General features: G+C 42.0%; 2 protein-coding genes across 3 annotated transcripts in view; one reads left to right on the plus strand and one right to left on the minus strand.

The window, feature by feature from the left end:
• The window catches only part of dlst (dihydrolipoamide S-succinyltransferase), a 32,725-nt gene extending 15,334 nt beyond the window's left edge, over positions 1–17,391 (minus strand). For both annotated transcript variants that reach the window (XM_079853202.1, XM_079853201.1), the window contains exons 1-7: positions 17,233–17,391; positions 14,517–14,550; positions 14,335–14,377; positions 14,188–14,249; positions 9,567–9,641; positions 9,428–9,483; positions 330–438 (exon numbers count right to left, since the gene is read on the minus strand). In XM_079853202.1, the coding sequence (XP_079709328.1) occupies positions 330–438; positions 9,428–9,483; positions 9,567–9,641; positions 14,188–14,249; positions 14,335–14,377; positions 14,517–14,550; positions 17,233–17,295 (442 nt within the window). In that variant the 5' untranslated portion in view covers positions 17,296–17,391. The remainder of the gene's footprint in view (positions 1–329; positions 439–9,427; positions 9,484–9,566; positions 9,642–14,187; positions 14,250–14,334; positions 14,378–14,516; positions 14,551–17,232) is intronic.
• A 1,081-nt stretch (positions 17,392–18,472) lies between these two features.
• The window catches only part of prox2 (prospero homeobox 2), a 29,027-nt gene continuing 22,478 nt past the window's right edge, over positions 18,473–25,021 (plus strand). The window contains exons 1-3 of the mRNA XM_079853196.1: positions 18,473–18,528; positions 19,899–21,060; positions 24,243–24,350. Coding sequence (XP_079709322.1) covers positions 19,930–21,060; positions 24,243–24,350 — 1,239 coding nt within the window. The 5' untranslated portion in view covers positions 18,473–18,528; positions 19,899–19,929. The remainder of the gene's footprint in view (positions 18,529–19,898; positions 21,061–24,242; positions 24,351–25,021) is intronic.

A 25,021-nucleotide genomic window follows, 5' to 3' on the forward strand; every position in this document is an offset into this window, starting at 1 on the left:
TGGAAATTTTTAATGTGGGTATACACATATATACTTCGCCCTGATAAAGATTTCACAAGTTAGTTTACTTGTTTAGAAGCAAAGTTTTATTCAATATAGTATCTCAAAACAGCATCACAGAAAATGCATGTTTCAATCTTAAAATCAGTCAAAGTTATGTCAATATGGCAGTAATATACATTTAAGTTATGTGGATCATTACCATAACAACACAATGATCATGTTAGGCAATGATTACAGCCTGATAACAATAAAAGAATACAACATAAGATGTATTTAGTCCAGAACATTCCTTTAATATATTACTATTATTATGTTTTGTGGCTGACCTCCTTTCTTGAGTCTGAAGAGAGGCGTTCCTCCTTCCACTTTCCCTCCATCAGGAACCAGCAGCTCCTCGATGACTCCGGCAGCTGGAGAGGGAACCTGCACCGACGTCTGCAGCGGGACACAACACACACTTCAGGCCCTCACACACACACACTTCAGGCCCTCACAGTCAACAACCACAGAGCCCTCTTCTGCAGAGCTGAACTCAACTGGTTTTTGATGAACTTCACACTGTAACTGAACTGAATCAACATTGAGTTGTGTTGAATAAGACACTATTGTATTATTTTTTTTACAAGCTGCTATAGAGCAGAACTGAAATCTGTCCCGTTTTAACTTTTATAAAAAAAAAAAAATGTTTTAGTTTCAGTCATGGTCTTTTGACTAAAATGCCATTTAGTTTGTCATATTTTAGTTGACTAAATATCATAAGATTTTAATTTTATTTACGTTTCACATTTTTGTACAGCGCTTTTCACAATACACATCATTTCAAAGCAGCTTTACTGAAAGCGCATGAGTCCACATTACAGTTAGAGTGATCTGTTATCAGAGGGAGCTGTCTAAGTTAAGCATTTCAGAAATGTACATATACAAATCACAGTTAGCTAAACACGTGTTAACTTAATGTAATAATTTAATGCAGAAACAATGAGCTCATTGAAGTAATGAATACTTTAGATAAACTTATTATATACTCCTGGAGAAAACATCTATTAACCTGTTAATATGAATGATATTAAGGTTTGAACATATAATACAGACACAGATTTAAATTATGTGACGTATAACGTCATTATCTTAAAATTAAATAAAACCACCCTTTTCAATTAGTGACATAAGCATTCTTCTTTATAACAACTTGCATACAAAATTCTTCATTCTTTCAAGCAGACATATTTATTTGTATATATTAAATCTACATTAATCCTTATTAAAGTTATTCAGTCAAAAACATTTTCTCTACTGTTCTCTGATTAACAGTATTGATGGACAGCAACAGGTTTATTAGGCTGCTGTCACTTTAAGGACGAATGCACGGATCCAATGCACTGATACACATCAGATATTCTCCCAACTGTTTACATTCACTTTATGCCTGGTTCAGATTACACGATTTTTCTGTCAGTTACGATAGTCACTGTGTCAGATTACGCGACTCACACACACATATTCACTCACTCGCACACTCACTCACTCACTCACTCACTCACTCACTCACTCACTCACTCACTCGCTCACTCGCTCACTCACTCACTCACTCACACGCTCACACGCTCACACGCTCACACGCTCACACGCTCACTCGCTCACTCGCTCACACGCTCACACGCTCACTCGCACGCTCACACGCTCACTCACTCACTCACACACTCACACACTCACACACTCACACACTCACTCACTCACTCACTCACTCACTCACTCACTCGCTCACTCGCTCACACGCTCACACGCTCACACGCTCACACGCTCACACGCTCACTCGCTCACTCGCTCACTCGCTCGCACGCTCGCACGCTCACACGCTCACTCACACGCTCACTCACTCACTCACACACTCACACACTCACACACTCACACACTCACTCACTCACTCACTCACTCACTCACACACTCACACACTCACTCACTCACTCACTCACACACTCACTCACTCACTCACTCACTCACTCACTCGCTCACTCACACGCTCACTCACACGCTCACTCACTCACACTCACTCACTCACTCACTCACACACTCACTCACACACTCGCTCGCTCACTCGCTCGCTCACACGCTCACTCACACGCTCACTCACTCACACACTCACTCACTCACTCACTCACTCACACACTCACACACTCACACACTCACACACTCACTCACACACTCACACACTCACTCACTCACACACTCACTCACTCACTCACACACTCACTCACTCACTCACTCACACACTCACTCACTCACTCACACACTCACTCACTCACTCACACACTCACTCACTCACTCACACACTCACTCACTCGCTCACTCACTCGCTCACTCACTCACTCGCTCACTCACTCGCTCACTCACACGCTCTCACACGCTCACTCACTCGCTCACTCACTCGCTCACTCACACGCTCACTCACACGCTCACTCACACGCTCACTCACACGCTCACACACTCACTCACTCGCTCACTCACTCGCTCACTCACACGCTCACTCACACGCTCACTCACACGCTCACTCACACACTCACACTCACTCACTCACACACTCACTCACTCACTCACTCACTCACACACTCACTCACTCACTCACACACTCACACACTCACACACACGCTCACTCGCTCACTCGCTCACTCACTCGCTCACTCACACGCTCACTCACACGCTCACTCACTCACTCACTCACTCACTCACTCACTCACACACTCACACACTCACTCACTCACTCACTCACTCACTCACACACTCACTCACACACTCAATCACTCACTCACTCACACACTCACTCACTCACACACTCACTCACTCACACACTCACTCACACACTCACACACTCACACACTCACTCACTCACTCACTCACTCACTCACTCACTCACTCACTCACACACTCACTCACTCACACACTCACTCACTCACTCACTCGCTCGCTCACTCACACGCTCACTCACACGCTCACTCACACGCTCACTCACACGCTCACTCACACGCTCACTCACACGCTCACTCACACGCTCACTCACACGCTCACTCACACGCTCACTCACTCACACACTCACTCACTCACTCACTCACACACTCACTCACTCACACACTCACTCACTCACTCACTCACTCACTCGCTCACTCACACGCTCACTCACACGCTCACTCACTCACTCACTCACACACTCACTCACACACTCACACACTCACTCACTCACTCACTCACTCACTCACTCACTCACTCACTCACTCACTCACTCGCACACTCACTCGCTCACTCACACGCTCACTCACACGCTCACTCACTCACACACACACTCACTCACTCACTCACTCACACACTCACACACTCACACACTCACACACTCACACACTCACACACTCACTCACTCACTCACTCACTCACTCACTCACTCACTCACTCACTCACACACTCACTCACTCACACACTCACTCACTCACTCACTCGCTCGCTCACTCACACGCTCACTCACACGCTCACTCACACGCTCACTCACACGCTCACTCACACGCTCACTCACACGCTCACTCACACGCTCACTCACACGCTCACTCACACGCTCACTCACTCACACACTCACTCACTCACTCACTCACACACTCACTCACTCACACACTCACTCACTCACTCACTCACTCACTCGCTCACTCACACGCTCACTCACACGCTCACTCACTCACTCACTCACACACTCACTCACACACTCACACACTCACTCACTCACTCACTCACTCACTCACTCACTCACTCGCTCGCACACTCACTCACACACTCACTCACTCACACACACACTCACTCACTCACTCACTCACACACTCACACACTCACTCACACACTCACTCACTCACTCACACACTCACTCACTCACTCACACACTCACTCACTCGCTCACTCACTCGCTCACTCACTCACTCGCTCACTCACTCGCTCACTCACACGCTCTCACACGCTCACTCACTCGCTCACTCACTCGCTCACTCACACGCTCACTCACACGCTCACTCACACGCTCACTCACACGCTCACACACTCACTCACTCGCTCACTCACTCGCTCACTCACACGCTCACTCACACGCTCACTCACACGCTCACTCACACGCTCACTCACACACTCACACTCACTCACTCACACACTCACTCACTCACTCACTCACTCACACACTCACTCACTCACTCACACACTCACACACTCACACACACGCTCACTCGCTCACTCGCTCACTCACTCGCTCACTCACACGCTCACTCACACGCTCACTCACTCACTCACTCACTCACTCACTCACTCACACACTCACACACTCACTCACTCACTCACTCACTCACTCACACACTCACTCACACACTCAATCACTCACTCACTCACACACTCACTCACTCACACACTCACTCACTCACACACTCACTCACACACTCACACACTCACACACTCACTCACTCACTCACTCACTCACTCACTCACTCACACACTCACTCACTCACACACTCACTCACTCACTCACTCGCTCGCTCACTCACACGCTCACTCACACGCTCACTCACACGCTCACTCACACGCTCACTCACACGCTCACTCACACGCTCACTCACACGCTCACTCACACGCTCACTCACACGCTCACTCACTCACACACTCACTCACTCACTCACTCACACACTCACTCACTCACACACTCACTCACTCACTCACTCACTCACTCGCTCACTCACACGCTCACTCACACGCTCACTCACTCACTCACTCACACACTCACTCACACACTCACACACTCACTCACTCACTCACTCACTCACTCACTCACTCACTCACTCACTCGCACACTCACTCGCTCACTCACACGCTCACTCACACGCTCACTCACTCACACACACACTCACTCACTCACTCACTCACACACTCACACACTCACACACTCACACACTCACACACTCACACACTCACTCACTCACTCACTCACTCACTCACTCGCTCGCACACTCGCTCGCTCACTCGCTCGCTCACTCACTCGCTCACTCACACGCTCACTCACACGCTCACTCACACGCTCACTCACACGCTCACTCACACGCTCACTCACACGCTCACTCACACGCTCACTCACACGCTCACTCACACGCTCACTCACACGCTCACTCACTCACACACTCACTCACTCACTCACACACTCACACACTCACACACTCGCTCGCTCACTCGCACGCTCACTCGCACGCTCACTCGCACGCTCACTCGCACGCTCACTCGCACGCTCACTCGCACGCTCACTCGCACGCTCACACGCTCGCTCACACGCTCGCTCACACGCTCGCTCACTCACACACTCACTCACACACTCACACACTCACACACCCACACACTCACTCACTCACTCACTCACTCACACACTCACACACTCACACACTCGCTCACTCACTCGCTCACTCACTCGCTCACTCACTCACACGCTCACTCACACGCTCACTCGCACGCTCACTCGCACGCTCACTCGCTCGCTCACACGCTCGCTCACACGCTCGCTCACACGCTCGCTCACACGCTCGCTCACACGCTCGCTCACACGCTCGCTCACACGCTCCCTCACTCGCTCGCTCACTCACACGCTCACTCACACGCTCGCTCACACGCTCGCTCACACGCTCGCTCACACGCTCGCTCACTCGCTCGCTCACTCCCACGCTCACTCCCACGCTCACTCACACGCTCACTCACACGCTCACTCACACGCTCACTCACACGCTCACTCACACGCTCGCTCACACGCTCCCTCACTCGCTCGCTCACTCACACGCTCACTCACACGCTCGCTCACACGCTCGCTCACACGCTCGCTCACACGCTCGCTCACTCGCTCGCTCACTCCCACGCTCACTCCCACGCTCACTCACACGCTCACTCACACGCTCACTCACACGCTCACTCACACGCTCACTCACACGCTCACTCACACGCTCACTCACACGCTCACTCACACGCTCACTCACACGCTCACTCACTCGCTCACTCACTCGCTCACTCACTCGCTCACTCACTCGCTCACTCACACGCTCACTCACTCGCTCACTCACTCGCACACTCACTCGCACACTCACTCACACACTCGCTCACTCACTCGCTCACACACTCGCTCACTCACTCGCTCACTCACTCGCTCACTCACACGCTCACTCGCTCGCTCACTCACACGCTCACTCACACGCTCACTCACACGCTCACTCACACGCTCACTCACACGCTCACTCACACGCTCACTCACACGCTCACTCACTCACACACTCACTCACACACTCACTCGCTCACTCGCTCACACACTCGCTCACTCACTCGCTCACTCACTCGCTCACTCACTCGCTCACTCACTCGCTCACTCACACGCTCACTCGCTCGCTCACACGCTCACTCACACGCTCACTCACACGCTCACTCACACGCTCACTCACACGCTCACTCACACGCTCACTCACACGCTCACTCACACGCTCACTCACACGCTCACTCACTCACACACTCACTCACACACTCACTCGCTCACTCGCTCACACACTCACTCGCTCACTCACTCGCACACTCACTCACACACTCGCTCACTCACTCGCTCACACACTCGCTCACTCACTCGCTCACTCACTCGCTCACTCACACGCTCACTCGCTCGCTCACACGCTCACTCACACGCTCACTCACACGCTCACTCACTCGCTCACTCACACGCTCACTCACTCGCTCACTCACACGCTCACTCACTCGCTCACTCACTCACACACTCACTCACACACTCACTCACTCACTCACTCACTCACTCACTCACTCACACACTCACTCACTCACTCGCTCACTCACACGCTCACTCACACGCTCACTCACTCGCTCACACGCTCACTCACACGCTCACTCACACGCTCACTCACACGCTCACTCACACGCTCACTCACACGCTCACTCACTCACTCACTCACACGCTCACTCACACGCTCACTCACACGCTCACTCACACGCTCACTCACACGCTCACTCACACGCTCACTCACTCACACACTCACTCACACACTCACTCACTCACTCACACACACACTCACACACTCACTCACACACTCACTCACACACTCACTCACTCACTCACTCACTCACTCACTCACTCACTCACTCACTCACACACTCACACACTCACACACTCACACACTCACACACTCACTCACACACTCACACACTCACTCACACACTCACTCACACACTCACACACTCACACACTCACTCACTCACACACTCACTCACTCACTCACTCACACACTCACACACTCACTCACACACTCACTCACACACTCACACACTCACTCACTCACACACTCACTCACTCACTCACTCACTCACTCACTCACTCGCTCACTCACTCACACGCTCACACGCTCACACGCTCACACGCTCACACGCTCACACGCTCACACGCTCACACGCTCACTCGCTCACTCGCTCACACGCTCACTCGCTCACACGCTCACACGCTCACACGCTCACACGCTCGCTCACACGCTCGCTCACACGCTCACTCACTCGCTCACACGCTCACTCACTCACACACTCACACACTCACTCACACACTCACACACTCACACACTCACACACTCACTCACTCACACACTCACTCACTCACTCACACACTCACTCACACACTCACTCACACACTCACTCACACACTCACACGCTCGCTCACACGCTCACTCACACGCTCACTCACACGCTCACTCACACGCTCACTCACTCGCTCACACACTCACACACTCACACACTCACACACTCACACACTCACACACTCACACACTCACACACTCACACACTCACACACTCACACACTCACACACTCACACACTCACACACTCACACACTCACACACACACTCACACACTCACACACTCACACACTCACTCACTCACTCACTCACTCACTCACTCACTCACTCACTCACTCACTCACTCACACACTCACTCACACACTCACTCACACACTCACTCACACACTCACTCACACTCACACACACACTCCATAAAGGACTGGAAAAAAATGTAAACATGCTAGTCTTTTAATGGTGATGTCGTAAAGCACTGCAGACGCGATGTCGGTTGTCGTCCACTATGACACACGATACGATACGAAAGGACCGAAACTTGTGTCCCGACGCCCGTTGTCGTTTACGAATCCCCACGACACCCTACGTCAAACAGATCGTGCCAAAATCGGGCTAAAATCGTGTAATCTGAGCCAGGCATAAAACATAACCAACGGTGTTTACGTGAATACTCGCCAAAACAGACATTAACATAAATTTGCATGTATTTGTCCGTTTAAACATGAAAAGAGAGCTCTATTCAGTACTTGTGTGCTGTGTGAGAGGCGGCTTTCTGTGTGCGCAAACCAGACTGAATTGAGCGCTCTTCCATCATGTCTGCTCTTCTCTTTCTCCCAGACGTTCATATTTTTGAATGTTTTATGAGACATGCAGCAAGTGTATGCCAGCTTACGTCAGATCAGCACGCTTCAATTTACATGTGTGCATCTACCACAAACACAGCACATCAGTTCTGACTGCATCTCTTTACAAATCGCCCCTCCCTAACCTTTTAATCTCGTTGTTATTCGTTGACAAAAATGTCAACAGATTTTCGTTGAAGTTGTTGTTATTCATAACTGGTTTTTATTTAGTTATCATCTTGTTTTCATCTGTTTATCCATGTGAAGCTGCTTTGAATATAAGCGCTATAGAAATTAAGCTGACTTAACACTTACACAGCCTACATGTATAACGGGAAACAAACGCAGTGTATTTTGCGCATGGTACATTATGCCGGTTGAGTTTGCACATGGGTTAAGGATTTATCTAGCCCTACAACTTACTAAAAATGCTAATAAACAATTAGCCGGAAAAAAAATTCTGATTACTATACTTGATTAGTCAGAACCTCAAGCGTAAACATTTTAATCAAAACATTTAATGTTTAACATCAAATCTAGATTTAAATCTGACCATACTTGAAAATTGGAGTATATGCAACTGATGTTTATGAACTATAACTGCAGGAGTACTCACACACAGTTCACTGTGTTCAGAGTAGTACGTGTGTTCCTGCAAAACCACTTCTTAGTCTGTGGTTTGCAACCCTTCTGCTGCTTTTTTTAACCAGTTTATGTTGTTTTTTTGTACAATGATTTTAATAATTTTGTAACATACAGACTTTCATTGTGCACATAGTTTGAGTGCACTGGCATGACAAATATGATATCAATTATTAGAACGATTCTTAGTTGCAACCCATGTAGTTTCAAAATCACATTAAAAACTTCGGAAAGCAACAGTATTTACCGAATCGCCTAAACCAGACAAAACACTTCTTACCTTATCAGTCTCAATTTCACACACAACTTCATCCTCAGAGACCGTGTCTCCAACAGCTAAGAGAGACACAAACAGGGTGAGCGAGGTCCAAACAGATTAAACCGTGTGTAACACACACCTGATCTCACACACATCTTACCTTTCTCCCACCTGACGTCTCCCTCTGTGACAGACTCCGCAAACGCTGGGGTTTTTACCGTAATAACTTCATTCCCTGCAATCACACGAGACATTTAATGTGGTGTGCAACAGTAGAAATGTGTTAACCAACAGAGATCTTCACACCACTGGAGACATGACTGCACAGGAAGAAAAGCCTGCCTAAAATGGTTGTGTAATTTAAAACAAACAAACAAAATCAATTTGTTTCACTAGTTAATTGGATTAAAAAAGTGCAGTGGACACAAACACTTCAGCAACAAAAAGATAAGAAACAGTCTAAGTTCGTCTGCATTAGCATTGAGCAGTTTATTACATGCAAGGTAAATAATTAATAGCGCTAATAACTCGATAAACATCACCAAATGACTTAAAGTGCAATGCTGCACTCAGAACATGTCAGGTATCGTGATTTGTATTCTAGCATCATTATTGCAACATGATTCCTCACATTTTAAATATTTATCAGCATCCATGGCAACAATGTGCCTTTATATTATCGTGCTTATTACTTCACACAAAATATTGATTTGAGTTAATTAACGTTAAATCTTTTATTAGCAAAGTTTTGTGAAGAAATCGGGTTCTAGCAAGCAGCTTTCAGTCAAGACAAACCACAGAATAATTAACATCATGCCACTGAATGCTGAGATTAACGAATTAGAATCAAGTATTCTAGAGATGTGCAATAAAGCTAAATATTTCAAAATAATTTGAGACCCCAATCCAACGGCTGATAAGAATTTGAAAAGGCTGCATCCATTTGTATGCACTTTACTTTATATGTAAAGCGGGGTGTCAAACATACAGCCCACGATGATGGCCAGAAAACAGAGACGCACCGGTCGACCAGCCATAAATCACAACGCTTTTCAGTTTCATTTAAAAACTACTTGCACACAAACTGCTTGGATTCTAAACCACTAAGAAATGCCACAGTTTATCAAGAGCTTGAAGCAGATCTGAGGGAGAAACACCCAGAAACTCCTCATATGAGCCGCTCTCAGTATAAGGGGCTTTCCTTGACTTTAATGCTTGGATACACACATACGTCTCCTTCCAGTAATAATAATGGCCGATTATAATAATAATCGGTTAATGGAAACGTCGTCGTTTCGCAATCGTTCTTTATCGACATTTAGAAAATATTGCAAAAGTTTTGCGCAAATCTGTAATGGAAACGCGGCTTATGAAGCGAACTGTCTTCAGAATGGTTTCGATGGCATTCTCTTGTCCTCTTACGGCCAGTATATACAGCAGTGTTTATAAGATCGTGTACAGCGGTAAACAAGTAAACGCTATATTGCTGCTCCATAAGCGCCACCTACTGTCAGAGAGTGATTTTGCAATTTCATTCAGTCCTTTTGCTGTTTTTGTTTTGTGCATTTGTCTTACAGAATAATTCTAGCATAATTTTACCAAACAAAAGTCGAGAGCTGCACGATTAAGCGTTAAAAGATCGCAATCTCGATTCAAACACCAGCGCGATCTTATTCCTAAATGACAACAATTCGTCTGTGTCTATTAAATGAAAAAATCACACCAGAACATCTAAATCTGGGTTTGCGCTGCTGATGATCCAGAGAGCAGAGGTCATTCATGGACAGGTATGAAACAGCTTCACTAACAGTCTTTTTTACCACACAGTTTCATTATTTCTGTCTTACAGTAATTCAGATTTTCACAGAAGTACTGGGATAAAAGTCCACAGTTCAGATGTAAACACTGATGTCTACGGAAGCCATCAAAATGGAGTAAATCATCATTTTGAAAGTAACTTGATGCTTCAAATAATGATAAAGATTTTCTCGTTACACCAGTAGATGGCGACAAGTGGCTGTTAAACAATGTATTTGTCAATGAATAATTCATCCAAGAGATTTTTTTTTCAAAATGAAACAAGTATTTATGAGTGAGTCATTGAATCATTTATTCAAACCGTTTTTAAAAGTATTCATTCATATAAACATTTTTTTTTAAATAGACGGTATTTTTACAGTATTTTTCAGTTTTTTTAAATGCAATACATATGTTTTTATTGTTCAATGAATACATTTTTTATTCTTTATTTTAAAAAATCTGATCTAATTCTGACCTTCAGATTCCGTTATTTCAGCAAAATAATCAACAGTGGAACCACTAATGAGGAGCTCAGGGTCACGCTCTCTTACAGTGTCCTTGCTACAAGCACTTACTATAGTAACAGCAAATTATTCATAATTACATACATCTGACCCTAAACCAAACCCGTATTTAAATAACGCCGACACACCAGTAAGATGGTTACACACGTCAAAAATATATTTTCCAATATATAGATATTTGTGAAACTAATTTCCATGGCTGTTCCAAAACGTTTTGCATGTATGTATTTTTCCAAAACTTCTGGAGGGAATTAAACCAAATCATTCCGATACTTTGACTTTTCAAAAACACCAAACCAACATCTGAGATGCTGCGATGCCATTGGTCCACTGGTTACTCCAGTCATCCAATCACAGCCTCAGGCCAAAGTCACATGACTTTATTGTTGTGCATCCAGGGATTTATTAGGTAAATGTGTTCCCATCATAAACACATAAACATGTGCATGTCTTCTTATCAGATAAATTATCCGCCTCGATTGAGTGCATGTGTGTTTTTTTAGTGTGCGCATTTATAATTTATGCATATCTTGGCGTTTCCATTCAGCTTTCCCAAAAATGGGCATATAGAGCCCTATCATTTTAATTGGCAAAATGAACGCGGAATCTACTGTCAATGTGGAATTTTACATATTTGTAATAAAATTCTGTTTTTGTGTGGGAGAAAAACGTATGTCTGAGGAAAATGTAGACCAGGGGAAGCAAATCTGGGCGCAGTGTTTCCCACATTAACTCGTGGCGGTGCGCCACAGAATCAACACCGGCCGCCACATATTGCGTTTCGTTATAAAAAAAAATTTACGCTATATAAAACACGCACCGTATTCATTCAGCTGCATTTCCTTTCCCTGCTCTCCCTCCGTCTCTCTGTCACTCACGCGTCTCTCTCTTTTTGTCTCGCCAAAGCCTTATTTGATCGGTGTGTGATGTAGATGAACTGCTGCGCTTGCGATAGGGCGCATATTACTGAGAGAACGAGCAGAGAGAGAGACCCGGTCGCCCGCGCTGTCTTGCTTTCTCTCGCTCCCTCGCGCATATTAATCAAAATCAATTGAGAATTGACACAATGGTAAAAGATCGGAAGACCGAAGTTTCACGTGGAGCATTCGAATGTTTTTCCCCCCTGAATTACTGCTGAATTGTGCTAAAAAAACAACAACAAAAAAAAACTTTTTTCTCTTACAGTGTCCTTGTTACATGCACTTACTATAGTAACAGCAAATTATTCATAATTACATACATCTGACCCTAAACCAAACCTGTATTTAAATAACACCGACACACCAGTAAGATGGTTACACACGTCAAAAATATATTATCCAATATTTTTTCCAATAATTGTGCTAAAAAAACAACAACAAAAAAAACACCTTTTTTACGTTGCCTTATCTTCTCTGAAAAGCGTTCCGCCCATTCAGCTGACATAAAAAAACACTTTCAATAAACAAAACAAATCGGTAACACTTTACAATAAGGTTCCATTTATTAAACTCTAGTTAACTACATTAGTTATTATAGTTGATATTAACTATTAATAAACTGCACTTCTACAGCATTTATTTAATCTTTATTAATGTCAATTTCACCATTTACTAGTAGCCTACATTATTTAAATCAAAAGTTGTATTTGTTAACATTAGTTAGCCTAATGCACTGTGTGAAGTAACATAATAAAAATACAGCTGTTCATTGTTTGTTCAACTAAGATTAACAAAGATTAATAAATACAGTAACAAATGTATTGCTCGTGGTTCATGTTAGTTAGCCTAATACATTACCTAATGTAAACAAATCAAACCATATTTAACACCTCTAAAATGAGAATGTAAGTGTGCTTACCCCATTTTTTTAGTAAGAGTGGTTAGCAAGATAAACCTTAATAACCTTAATAAACTACTGTTCATGTTATCTGACAATGTGTAGAACAATTACCAAAACAATCTTTTAGTTTAGACTCAAAACTATAAATAAGCTGTGAATCAAATAAACTTGCTATAAATAATGTTATGTCTTTTTTTTACTCTTAAACTTGAATGTTTGGATTTTGTGAAGGTGTGAATCATTTTTGATTAATATTTAATATAATAAAGTTCTGCGTAAGGAATTATTAACGAAGGAACCATGTTGCATCATGCAATATTTGTCCTGAAAAGTACTGAGTAAATGTGAAGTTTGTTACCTCAATAAATTTAAGGTCATTCCTATTTTATTTGTGTACATTTTAATCATTAACATTAAAAGCACTCTATTTACGACTAAAATAACAGTAAAGGGTAAAAAAAAAACTGAATTCCCAAAAATTAAAATGGAAAAAACGGAATTTGGGAAAAAATAAAACAGATTTTATAGGGCCCTAGGCATAGAAATAGGTGGATGGAAACACGGCTAATGATGCTGTGCAACACTTTAGCAGCTTTACCCTTAGCTTACAGAAGCAGAGCGTGAGCGGATACGTACTGTGAGCGGCTGTGGTGTTGAAGTATCTGATCTGGTAGACGCTTGACCGGGTCTCACTCCTCCTAGAAATCAACAGCACAATCCAGTGAGATCTCACCACATACATCCTCTGGGATCAGTGAAGAGTGGGACTTCAGGGATACTTACGGGCTGTTCTTGAAGGAGACGCACTGACTGGCGGATGATATACCTGGAGGAAAAAGCAACATCTAATCATGTTTGTTTGCAACTGTCAGAAAAAGAAAGATACAAGACTGTTAAAACCTTTAGAAAACCCCACCTATGCCATGCAGAACAGAGTGAATATGCAGAACAGAGTCAGAGCTCACCTGAAGTAGCCCGTCTGGCAAGAACACCGTTTCCCTAGAAGAACAAGACGACACCAATCCATCAATGAGCACTGACAGCACTGAAGCATCACTGCAGCAATCACAGAGCAATGTCCAACAAACACACGGTAATCTCATGTACACAGACTCTGACAAACAACTTAGTCAATCATTGTATCCCTTTAAACTCATCTTTGATCACCAAAATGTCATATTTAAATGCCAGTTTCAGCTCAAATGTAATATCCGACATGACTGACTAGGGCTGCACAATATATCGAAATTATCGGAATATCGCAAATGTATAAAATCGCTATATGCATATCGCCACCGCTTGCAATAACTGCGGTCATGAACACAAGACAGAATCACTCGCTGCTCTCGGCTGAATCACTCTTGCAGCTTTAAGAAGAATCAGGATATATTTAACTCACACAGTGAAAACTAAGCAGGGTTTTATTTTTACATTTGATTATTGAGTTTCTGTTGTTTAATAATCCTAATGTAGTATAAGCTGAACCCCTGAACCTCACTGATGTTAAAATAACACTGATGTTCACTGTCAGAAGCTGTAGAGATGTTTTCTCGTCACAAAAAGAATGTGAAACACATATGTAGGTTATATCATTTTAAATATATTTTACACACTTTAAGCATTATCGTATCGCATCGAGTTATCGCATACCACATTTTTCTTCGATATCGTGCAGCGCTGATACTGACTATGATTGGGTTATTTGAGACGGTCATATTCCAATAGGCTAACATCATTGATGATATTAATAATGCAGTAATAATAAAGTTGTTTCTCGTTATGGCTTCGAAAACGTGATTTTTCTCTTCAGCTTTACCTCAAGCTGCTCCTCCTCTCAGAGGTGTCTTTATCGATAACACTGATGCATCATGATCTAGCAGATCTTTCTATTCATACGTTCATGATTTCATGTCATATTTTTATTTGCCAACATTCATTTTCATAACAGTCTTAAAATATTTATTCTTTATTTCATGAAAAAAACTGGATAAGTTAATATTACAAATGGTTTCTTTGCATGTATGTTGTATTTATTGTCAGTGCCGGACTCTCAGTTCACATGGAGTCGGGAACTTTGTAGTGTGTGTGTGTGTGTATGATCATGTTCGTCCGTTACCGAAGAGGTTTTTTGACCAAACTATGGTAATTTAAAGCTGCATGTGACATTAGTATTTCATATGGAGTAGGGAACTTATCAAATACACATGGAAAACTAAGCAAAGCCTATATAAAATAATAATTTGCCAAAAAACAGGACCTGTGAAGTTGCAAAAACTGCATTGCCGTTTTATATTAGAAAAAGTAACATTCAATGTAAGACTTTAACGTCATATTGTTCTATAGTTACATCGTTATCTAATAAATCAGTGGATAAACACAGGCACTGATACATGACTGCGTCTGACAGGCGTTAAACAGAAACACCACTGCTGTCGGCATGCGGAGGCTGAGCGGCGGCCAGGCACACACGCGGGTCATGTGATCTCTCCGTGTGTCACAGGGTCAACGGGAAGGACTCTCATATCTACACAATTAAAAAGATTATCAATATGCGTTTAAAGTTTTGGTAAATAACAGACTCATTTTTGGGATTTTCCTCCTCGACTTCATCATCAATCTTTCCTTGTGTCTGTCCCTGGTAAAGTCACCTTGAAATTAAAAATTCTTATTTTTTTACGGAATATTGTAGGATTTATTATAAATTATTTATCGGTGAACATCATCATTATTGTGTTAATAATCTCGACTCAGAATAAGTTCCTCTTGCAGCATCTCTTATCTTCTCTGATGACGAGGGCGGGGCTATAACCTGTCACTCACATGAGATCAGCCAATAGCAGACCACAACCATCCAACCAGCCAATCAATCAATTCCCCACAGACACAATCAAGCCCCGCCCACATTTGTTCTTGTTTTAGAAGGCCAGTTCAACTTTCATGACTTCAAAGCACTGATATATAGATAGATAGATAGATAGTACATTTTAATTACTGTAGATAAGATGTTTGCACAAACTGAAATGAAACGCTTATTTTACAAGTTTTCCTCAAATATCACTCAAATGAATAATTATAAATATATGTGTGTTCCACTTTGAAAGTGACCCACAGTAGATCGACTACTATTAATGCAGTGCTAAATGCAGCAATAGTCAGTCATCTTTATGACCGGATTACGGCACATATCACTGATAATTAGTAATAACGAAAATAATATTTTATTTAATACAGTCACTTTAGAAGATAATGATAAGCGAAAAACAGAGAAAGTGATGCCCTGAAACAGCAGAGACGTATGACAGCAGCACACACACACAAAACTACTAAAGCATTAGCATGACACATGAACACACACATGAATATTGACATGTTTAGCGCGTGTCGTGTTGTTATATGAGGTGACAGTTGATCACATGAGGTCTTTGACAGCAGACGTTTCTCAAACGACCTCGTTGATCTACAGTATTTATTTAAAGTTTGATGAACGCATCATATAAAGCCCGAAAAGCCCGTGTAAGTGTCATGAATATAATGTAAATGTGTGAGTTTGTGCGCGAGTGTCCTGCTGCCCTTGGGCCTGCGCGCGGCCTACCGCTGCCGTCATCATTAACGGTCGTTACGCTCACGGTCCATCACCGTTCGGTCTTCCCGCGGGACACACACGGGGAAAGACACACGTACCTGCCGCAGGGCGGTGATCGAGCGCCCGAGGCTCCGGGAGAGACAGCGGGAATGGGACAACATGTCGTCGGGGTGAACCGCGCGCACTGCAGCTCTCACACAGCACAGAACCGGAAACCGCGCCGCCGCAATCCGGAAGCAGTCCGGAACATACCATCACGAATCAGAGAGGGGTGAGCGCGAATGGAATGAACCATTGATTTGTTACTCTTATTTCAATTCAGTAGCGTAGCATTAAATGTCATGTAAAGATAATTATAATTGTTTAAAATTCAATCTGCATTAATAACTCTAATTGCGCAATATATACGTTGGTGATCCACACACATTGTGTTTTATACTATTTATGTTACAATTAACATACAAGATAGTTATAGTAACACGTTGTAATGCATTATAGTGTATGCTTTTGAAGGTCATTGTGTATCATCATGTTTATAATGTATACTTTTACGAATTTTTCCTTTTTTCGTTGCAACATGTGTATAACACATTTTCATAAATGATGTGCTGGTTCATGTCCATGACTGTGTGTAATGTATTATTTTATTATGTTAAGTAATCTCAAGTAAAGTTAACTCCATACCTTATTATACTCCTAAATGGGAATTTTTTTTATTTATTTTTTTATCATTTTTTATTTTGTAGAGATTTGTTTTTTCCTATGAGAAGCAAGAAACGTACAAATCAACCTCATCCATATCAAAGTATATATATCAAAGTTAAATAGCCTGTCATTTCAGCAATTCCAGCAATAATAATTAACAAAAAAAAGTATGTTCTTCCGATAATAGAATGAATGAATTAATGAATTAATTATTTGATGATTTGTTCAAATAAAAGTTCAAATAAAATCCACGAAACGACTCTATGCGCAATAGATACTGTTGTGAACCATACATATTGTCTACTGTTTTATACTATTTATTATTATTTTATTTTTTTTATTTATTAATAATACAACTTAGCATAGAATAACACGTTGTAATGCATTATAATGTATGCTTGTTAATATCACCATACATACTATTACGAATTTCATCTTTTCATTGCAGCATGTGTATATCACATTTTCATAAAATTAATGAATGAATTAATTGTTCACATAAAAGTTAAAATAAAATCCACGAAACGACTTCAGTGACCGAGTTGTTTTCGCTCTGCTGTGTGTCTGGTCTCTGATTGGCTGGCATGTTGATGACGATAGGCTCTGGCCACGCCCACACCATAGGACCGAGATCAGAGCGCGCGCCCCCGCGAGCGCTCACTGTCACTCAAGCGTCTCCGGAGCAACAGGTAAGCGCGCGCTCTCCTCTCTCTCATCATGTGCGGAAGTTTCTCTCATAAAACTGCCGATTTTATTGGCTTAACTTTGTTTTTTACCTGTTTTTCTGTGAGAAAAACATACTTTGCGATATGAACGTTGTAATTCTTCATCATAGTACTGATATGAAACGAAACGCATATGCAGTCACTCACAGGCATAAGACACGTAACGTTAATCGTTTAGCACTATGTAAGTTAGGCTATGTTTCATATTTATTACACGTGTTTTTACATTGAATATTATCGTTCAAAGTGTGTAAAGAGTGCTAGAGTATGTATAGATATTTATTCAGATCGACATATAGAGAGAGAATTCTGTGGATGAATCCAAACTGATATGAAATGCACTTTAAATATATCAAAATACATATATTTTTTCTCTCTTGTAACTATCTTATGAAATAATGTTATTTTAATGTAATATAATATTATGTTACTTCTCTGTTCTGTTTGAATAACATAGGAATCAGCTCAAAAAAGTTGAACATAATTATTTTCACAATAAAACAGGCATTAAACGTAGACACGTAGTCGAATATGTAGGCTATGTGTGTATGTTTCATATTTATAACACGTGTTTACATTGAATATTAACGTTCAAAGTATGTATTCAGATCGACATATATAGAGAGAATTAGAAGAAAATCTGTGAATGAGTCCAAACTGATATGAAACGCACTTTAAATAGGCTATATATGAAAAAAAACATTTTTTTTGTTGCTCTTGTAACTATCTTATGAAATAATGTTATTTTATGTTATTTTAATGTAATATAATATTATGTTATTTCTCTGTTCTGTTTGAATAGCAAGAATCAGCTCAAAAAAGTAAAACATATATTATAAACAATACTCACAATTCAATGTTTAATAAAAAATAGTTGTGTGTGCATTTAAAGATGCGTAATGCATGGTACAGAATGCAGAGTTATTGCAATGTCTAATGTATTTCTGATTTTATTTACTACTAATACAGATTTTTAAGGCTCAAACGGAGTCTTATCCTTAAATGCACGCAAAACTATTTTTTATTAAACGTATTGGTTGCACTTCATTTTAAGGTGTCGTTATATATTTATAATGCAGTAAGAAAACCAACAGCAGAATGCAGAGTTATTGCAATGCCTAATGTATTTCTGATTTTATTTACTACTAAAAAAAAAGGTGAACCGAATTGTTTTCATATATATATATAATAAACAATACTCACAATTCAATGAATATGTTTAATAAAAAAAACATGTTTGTGTGCATTAAAGGATAAGACAGCCGTGTGTGGTGCAGAATGCAGAGTTAGAGCAATGCCTAATGTATGTCTGATTTTATTTACTACTCGTACAGATTTGTAAGGCTCAAACGGACTGTGACAAGCATGAATCTGAGTCCAGCAGAGCAGAGCGACGGGTGTGAAGGCAACCGATCCGAGCAGATGCTCCCTTGTTTCCGCAGAAGCGCGTACGACGAGCCTCTCGCTCCCTACAGCGGCTCCGTCATATCCCACCTCCTGCGGAAGACCATCCACAGCAAGCTGAGCTCCCTCGACATGCTCTACTGCGCCAACGAGTCCGGCGCCACGGACGAGGAGCAGAGCGGCGGCGAGGACCTGTCGGCGGACGTCGAGCAGCATCTGCAAGCCAAGCGCGCACGCGTGGAGAACATCATCCGAGGAATGGCGGGATCACACGGGGATCCGGAACGAGACTGCGAATCCGCTCGCTCCCGACGAGACAAACGCAAGCAGAAGCTCCCGCTCCACCAGGAGCCGGACGCCAAACCCAAGACCAGCAAAGACGAGGAGTGCCACAAGCTGAAGGAGCAGCTCCAGAGCATGCAGAGGCTCCTGCACCAGCTCCAGGAGAAGATCTCGCACGTGTACGACTCCGAGGGCGAGCCCAGACCGGGACTGAGCCGCGAATCCAGCGTGAAGAACCTCCAGGAGACTCTGAAGTGCGAGCTGACCCGGACCGTGAGCGAGAGCATCGACTCGGTCTTCAAGAAGCTCGCGTCGAAGCCGAGCACGAGTCCGGAGTACAAGCCGAGCCAGGACGATTCCCGCTCCGAGATATCCGACTCGGAGGAGGTCAGCAGGGAGCACTTTGAAAGCGACAGCCAAACCGAAGCGTTATCCTTAGTAGTCCGTAAGCCTTCCCAATCCCAGATGATCCCGGGCGTTAAGCGACCGTTCCCGCTCCACCAAACCCCTTTCCAGTTCGGCTACAGCACTCCCTTACACGACAGCCAGATCCTGGAGCACCTCCTGAAGTACGGCCCGCACTCGGCCTTCTCCGGGCTTCCCTGCGTTCCCGCTTCCCTGGAGAGGTCGTCTCCGGACTCCATGGAGCATTCCTGGGAAAGCGTGGCCATGAGGTCCAAGGCTCATCATCTGGGTCAGCACCATCATCCCGCGGGACTGGTCCCGGTGGACTCGCTCTGTCTCCCGCACGTTAAGATGGAGTGTGCGGATCTGCAGGGCATGGAGAGGAGCTCCTTCATGGCCCTCAATATATCCTTTCAATAATAAATAACACTTTATTATTCTCCAGTGTTTTCTGTATCAGTCCGACCTAAAGGGTCTGGGTGCCGACAATCCTCAGAACATCCGTTCAGAAGAAAGAAAGTCTTTTTTAGGGATGCACGATATATCGGTATCGGCCGATATATGATCATTTTTAATGTTATCGTTATCGTTATCGGCCTGATGAGAAAATGTGGCCGATATATCAAAGCCGATATGATAATGATATCAAAAGTGATTGAGTGAAATGAGATGAAAGCTCTTAGGGTTCTAAATGGAACTCTAGAGTTCTAAATAACTCTTTAAATGCCGAAAAGGTTCCGTATAAGAAGCGCCTGATGGAACCGTTAAGGTATCGGCCGATATGTGTTCATTTTTAATGTTGCCTGATAAGAAAATTTGTCTGATATATTAAAGCCGATAAATAATGGATTATTTCAGCTGAGGCGCTTCAGATTCGCACTGTTCAACATGAGGGTTTCGAATTGCTTGAAATATGATTGAAATCACTTCAAAAAAGGAAAATGCAGTTCAGTGCAACATGTGCAGCGCATAGGCGACATACAATTATAATAATAATTATCATTATAATTGTGTGATTTGGACATTATGAGACTTTTGCTTTTATAATCAGGCTCTCAAAAATTATATAAAAATTTGGATTTGGATTTATCGGCCGATATATCGGTTATCGGCTTTCAGATACAAAGAATTATCGGGTATTGGCCAAAATGTTAATATCGGTGCATCCCTATTCCTTTAATGCCACAACAGAACAATAAATGAAATCAAAAGTGATCGAGTGAAATTAGATCTCTCTCAGCTGAGATGAAAGCTCTTAGGGTTCTAAACGGAACTCTAGAGTTCTGAATAACTCTTTAAATGCCGAAAAGGTTCCGTATAAGAAGCGGAATATATATTAATAAAATGGCAACACTTTACATTTTGTCAACATGCATTATCTAACATGCAATAAGTGCAAGCAATATATTTTGTAAAGCATTTATTAATATTGGTTAATGCTAGATAATAGAAAATCAATTTGTTTGTGTTAAATAACAAATGTTGCAGCTTTTGATCAGTAAATGTTGAAATGAACATAATCTAAGATTTATAAAGGCTAAAGACTCATGAAAAATGAAACCTTAATGAAATGTTTCCATAAGAATAGACACAGACGAGTCAGAAGTGGGAGTGTTGACCTGATCTGCACGATGAACGGTCTTTAGTGACTCTGCAAATCTGCAAGTCTTATTGATTATCATTTTTCCCAGGAGAAACTTCTCGGATGACAGAGGAAAGTCTCTGTTTAATCGTATCGCTGCGACTGAGACGTATTAAAGAAATCCCACTGATGATTTCTCTTTTCACAGTCTCATAAAGTTGTTTGCAGGAAAGAAACAGGAGAGGTTTTCATCCACGGATGATGTTCTTTGTTTAGCTTGAGCCGCTTCTGAAAAGCCCCCTCTTTGTTTAGTTGACTGTTTTTATTTAATATCCAGTAGTTAACATTGAGATAGCGCTGAACAAACGACCAGCTCTCCAGCTCGACGAACAATCGCAGGATTGAGTGCAGCGGTGAGCCGTTCCACCGACGCAGACTTCAAGGAGAATTTCTGCTTTGATCTCGATAACCCCAAAGAAAATTGTAGCATCTTCTTTAATCTGGGCTCAGTAATGACTTTAAGTCCAGGAAAAGACAAATAAAAAGGAATACAAGGCTTTGATAAGAATTGTTAGGAACAAAAGCCAATTTTCAAAGGCAGAAAAAGCAACAGTTTCTCTTCTGGAAATTCTCTGATTTTTTCCCTCCTCGGACTTGAAAAGGTGCGGGATACGTTTCTGCACTCTCGATGCGATCGGAGTGGATGAGAGAGGTCACTTTTGGTTGTTTGTGAAAAGCAGGCTCTCAGCCATCATTATACACCACCATCAATGGCCAGAGTCGTACATATATATATCTGCAGTCAAACCAAAGATTATTCAGACACCAGAAACCATTTTTGATATGTTTTTACTAGTGTGTGCAGGACACTATAGTTCATTTATGTGAGTGAGGAGAGCAGAATAAAGTAAACTGTGACATATTATACCCAAATATTCTTCATACAGCGACTATTAGTAACATTTGGGATCAAAAATGATTCAGACACTTTGACCTGATCATGTTTTTTAATTGCTAATGCTCTTTTTACACACAGACTGAACACAATGAAGCATTGCTTGGTCATTGGTTGAGCTAAACTGGTATTATCTAATTGTGTAGTTAAATTTAACAGCTGACAGATATTCAACATAATTCATGTGTGAGACAGTCTAACAGAAGGACGGACAAAACCAGTGAAATATCAACTGAGTTCTGCTCATATTTTACTACCATTTTCTAAACTATAGCGAATAAACTGTGAGAAATGTTGAAGGCGTCTGAATAAATTTGGGTTTGACTGTATATGAAGAGTTCAGATGCAAAAGCCTCTAAGTGCCATCTGAAATTTTCTTCTAGAATGATCATTTTTTATCAAGCTTGTATATTTAAGTTCAGTAATTTCAATTAATAGGTTATTTTCATTGCCATTTAAGTGAAATTGCTGAACTTAAATAAACAAGCTTGATAAAAATGATCATTCTAGAAGAAAATTTCAGATGGCACTTAGAGGCTTTTGCATCTGAACTCTTCATATATAGACACATATGTGACATTATTGCAGCATGCAGAGTGCTTCGCTTTTAAACATTAGATTTATACAATGCACTTTGGAAATTTATTTCAAAGTGATTCATTGTTTAATAGCAGGTGTTTGTGCTTTACGTGGTTTCTTTGAGCTAAACAATGTATTTTAAAAAGAAACTGGATTGTAAAAGCTGATCCTCTTCATCCTCACTGAGGAAAATCATCTGTGTGTTTTGCAGAAAAGCAATTATTATCGGCAGATATGGAGCGAACGGCTTGTATTGGAGGTCCTTAATCTAATTATCCTGGCTGTGTTTCTGCTGTCGTGTCTTAATCCACTCTCTGGTCAACACGAGCTGTTCATTCATTTGGGCCGATGAATTGGACAAACTGATGCGTATTTGTTTGGGAGTGTGTGTTAATGCGCAGTGCTGAATCGAGGTTGGTCTCTGTGATCTTAAATTTACCGTGAGGTTTTTGAGGCCTTGACGCTCTTCACATTCAGGAAGGTCTGACCCCAAACCATTTGAAGAAAGCCAAACTGATGTTCTTCTACACACGCTACCCGAGCTCTAACTTACTCAAGAACTTCTTCCCTGACGTCAAGGTATGTCACTGTGTTTCACTCAAGTATGGCTCAGTACGTTTATCTTTACTTTATTTTGAAAGGGACAAAGCACATTCATTTACATGAGCACGTGTGTCTGTCAAATTATGGGTCAGTGTTGCTTCTCCTGTTGTTCATTACTATATTGTGATCATAGAAAAGTATAGGGTTCTGTATACTGAACTCCAGGGTTCTCGACTCAATTTTAAAGAACCCTTTATACCAAAAAGGGTCTATATAAGGAGGAATGTCTTTCATAATAATTTCATGTTTAACAGGGGTTTTTTTTCTTCTAGTGATATAGTATGTTTATGAGCTGCTTAATTTAAAAAAAAAAAGTAAATTAAAAATTAATACAAAAAATTAATTAAATTAAATTAAATCAGTTTTATTTTTTTTACAAATCCCGTTTAAAAAAAAAAACTTTTTTGGTCTCCATTTTAATGGTTTAGTTCAATTTTAATAATAATAATTTGGACTCCAATTTTAGTGATCTAAAAGCAAGCATGTCTAATTAATTGAAATCATGAAACTTTTTACACAATTTAACAACAATTAAAAAAAAAAAAAAGTTTAACAAAAATTACATGTTTAGCACGGAAGATACGGAAGAGGATTAGGGCCAAGCAATAATAAAAAAATAAAAACCATCTCGAGATTAAAGTCATTAT

Source organism: Squalius cephalus (genome assembly GCF_949319135.1).
Source record: "Squalius cephalus genome assembly, chromosome: 20".
NCBI classification, from domain to species: Eukaryota; Metazoa; Chordata; class Actinopteri; order Cypriniformes; family Leuciscidae; genus Squalius; species Squalius cephalus.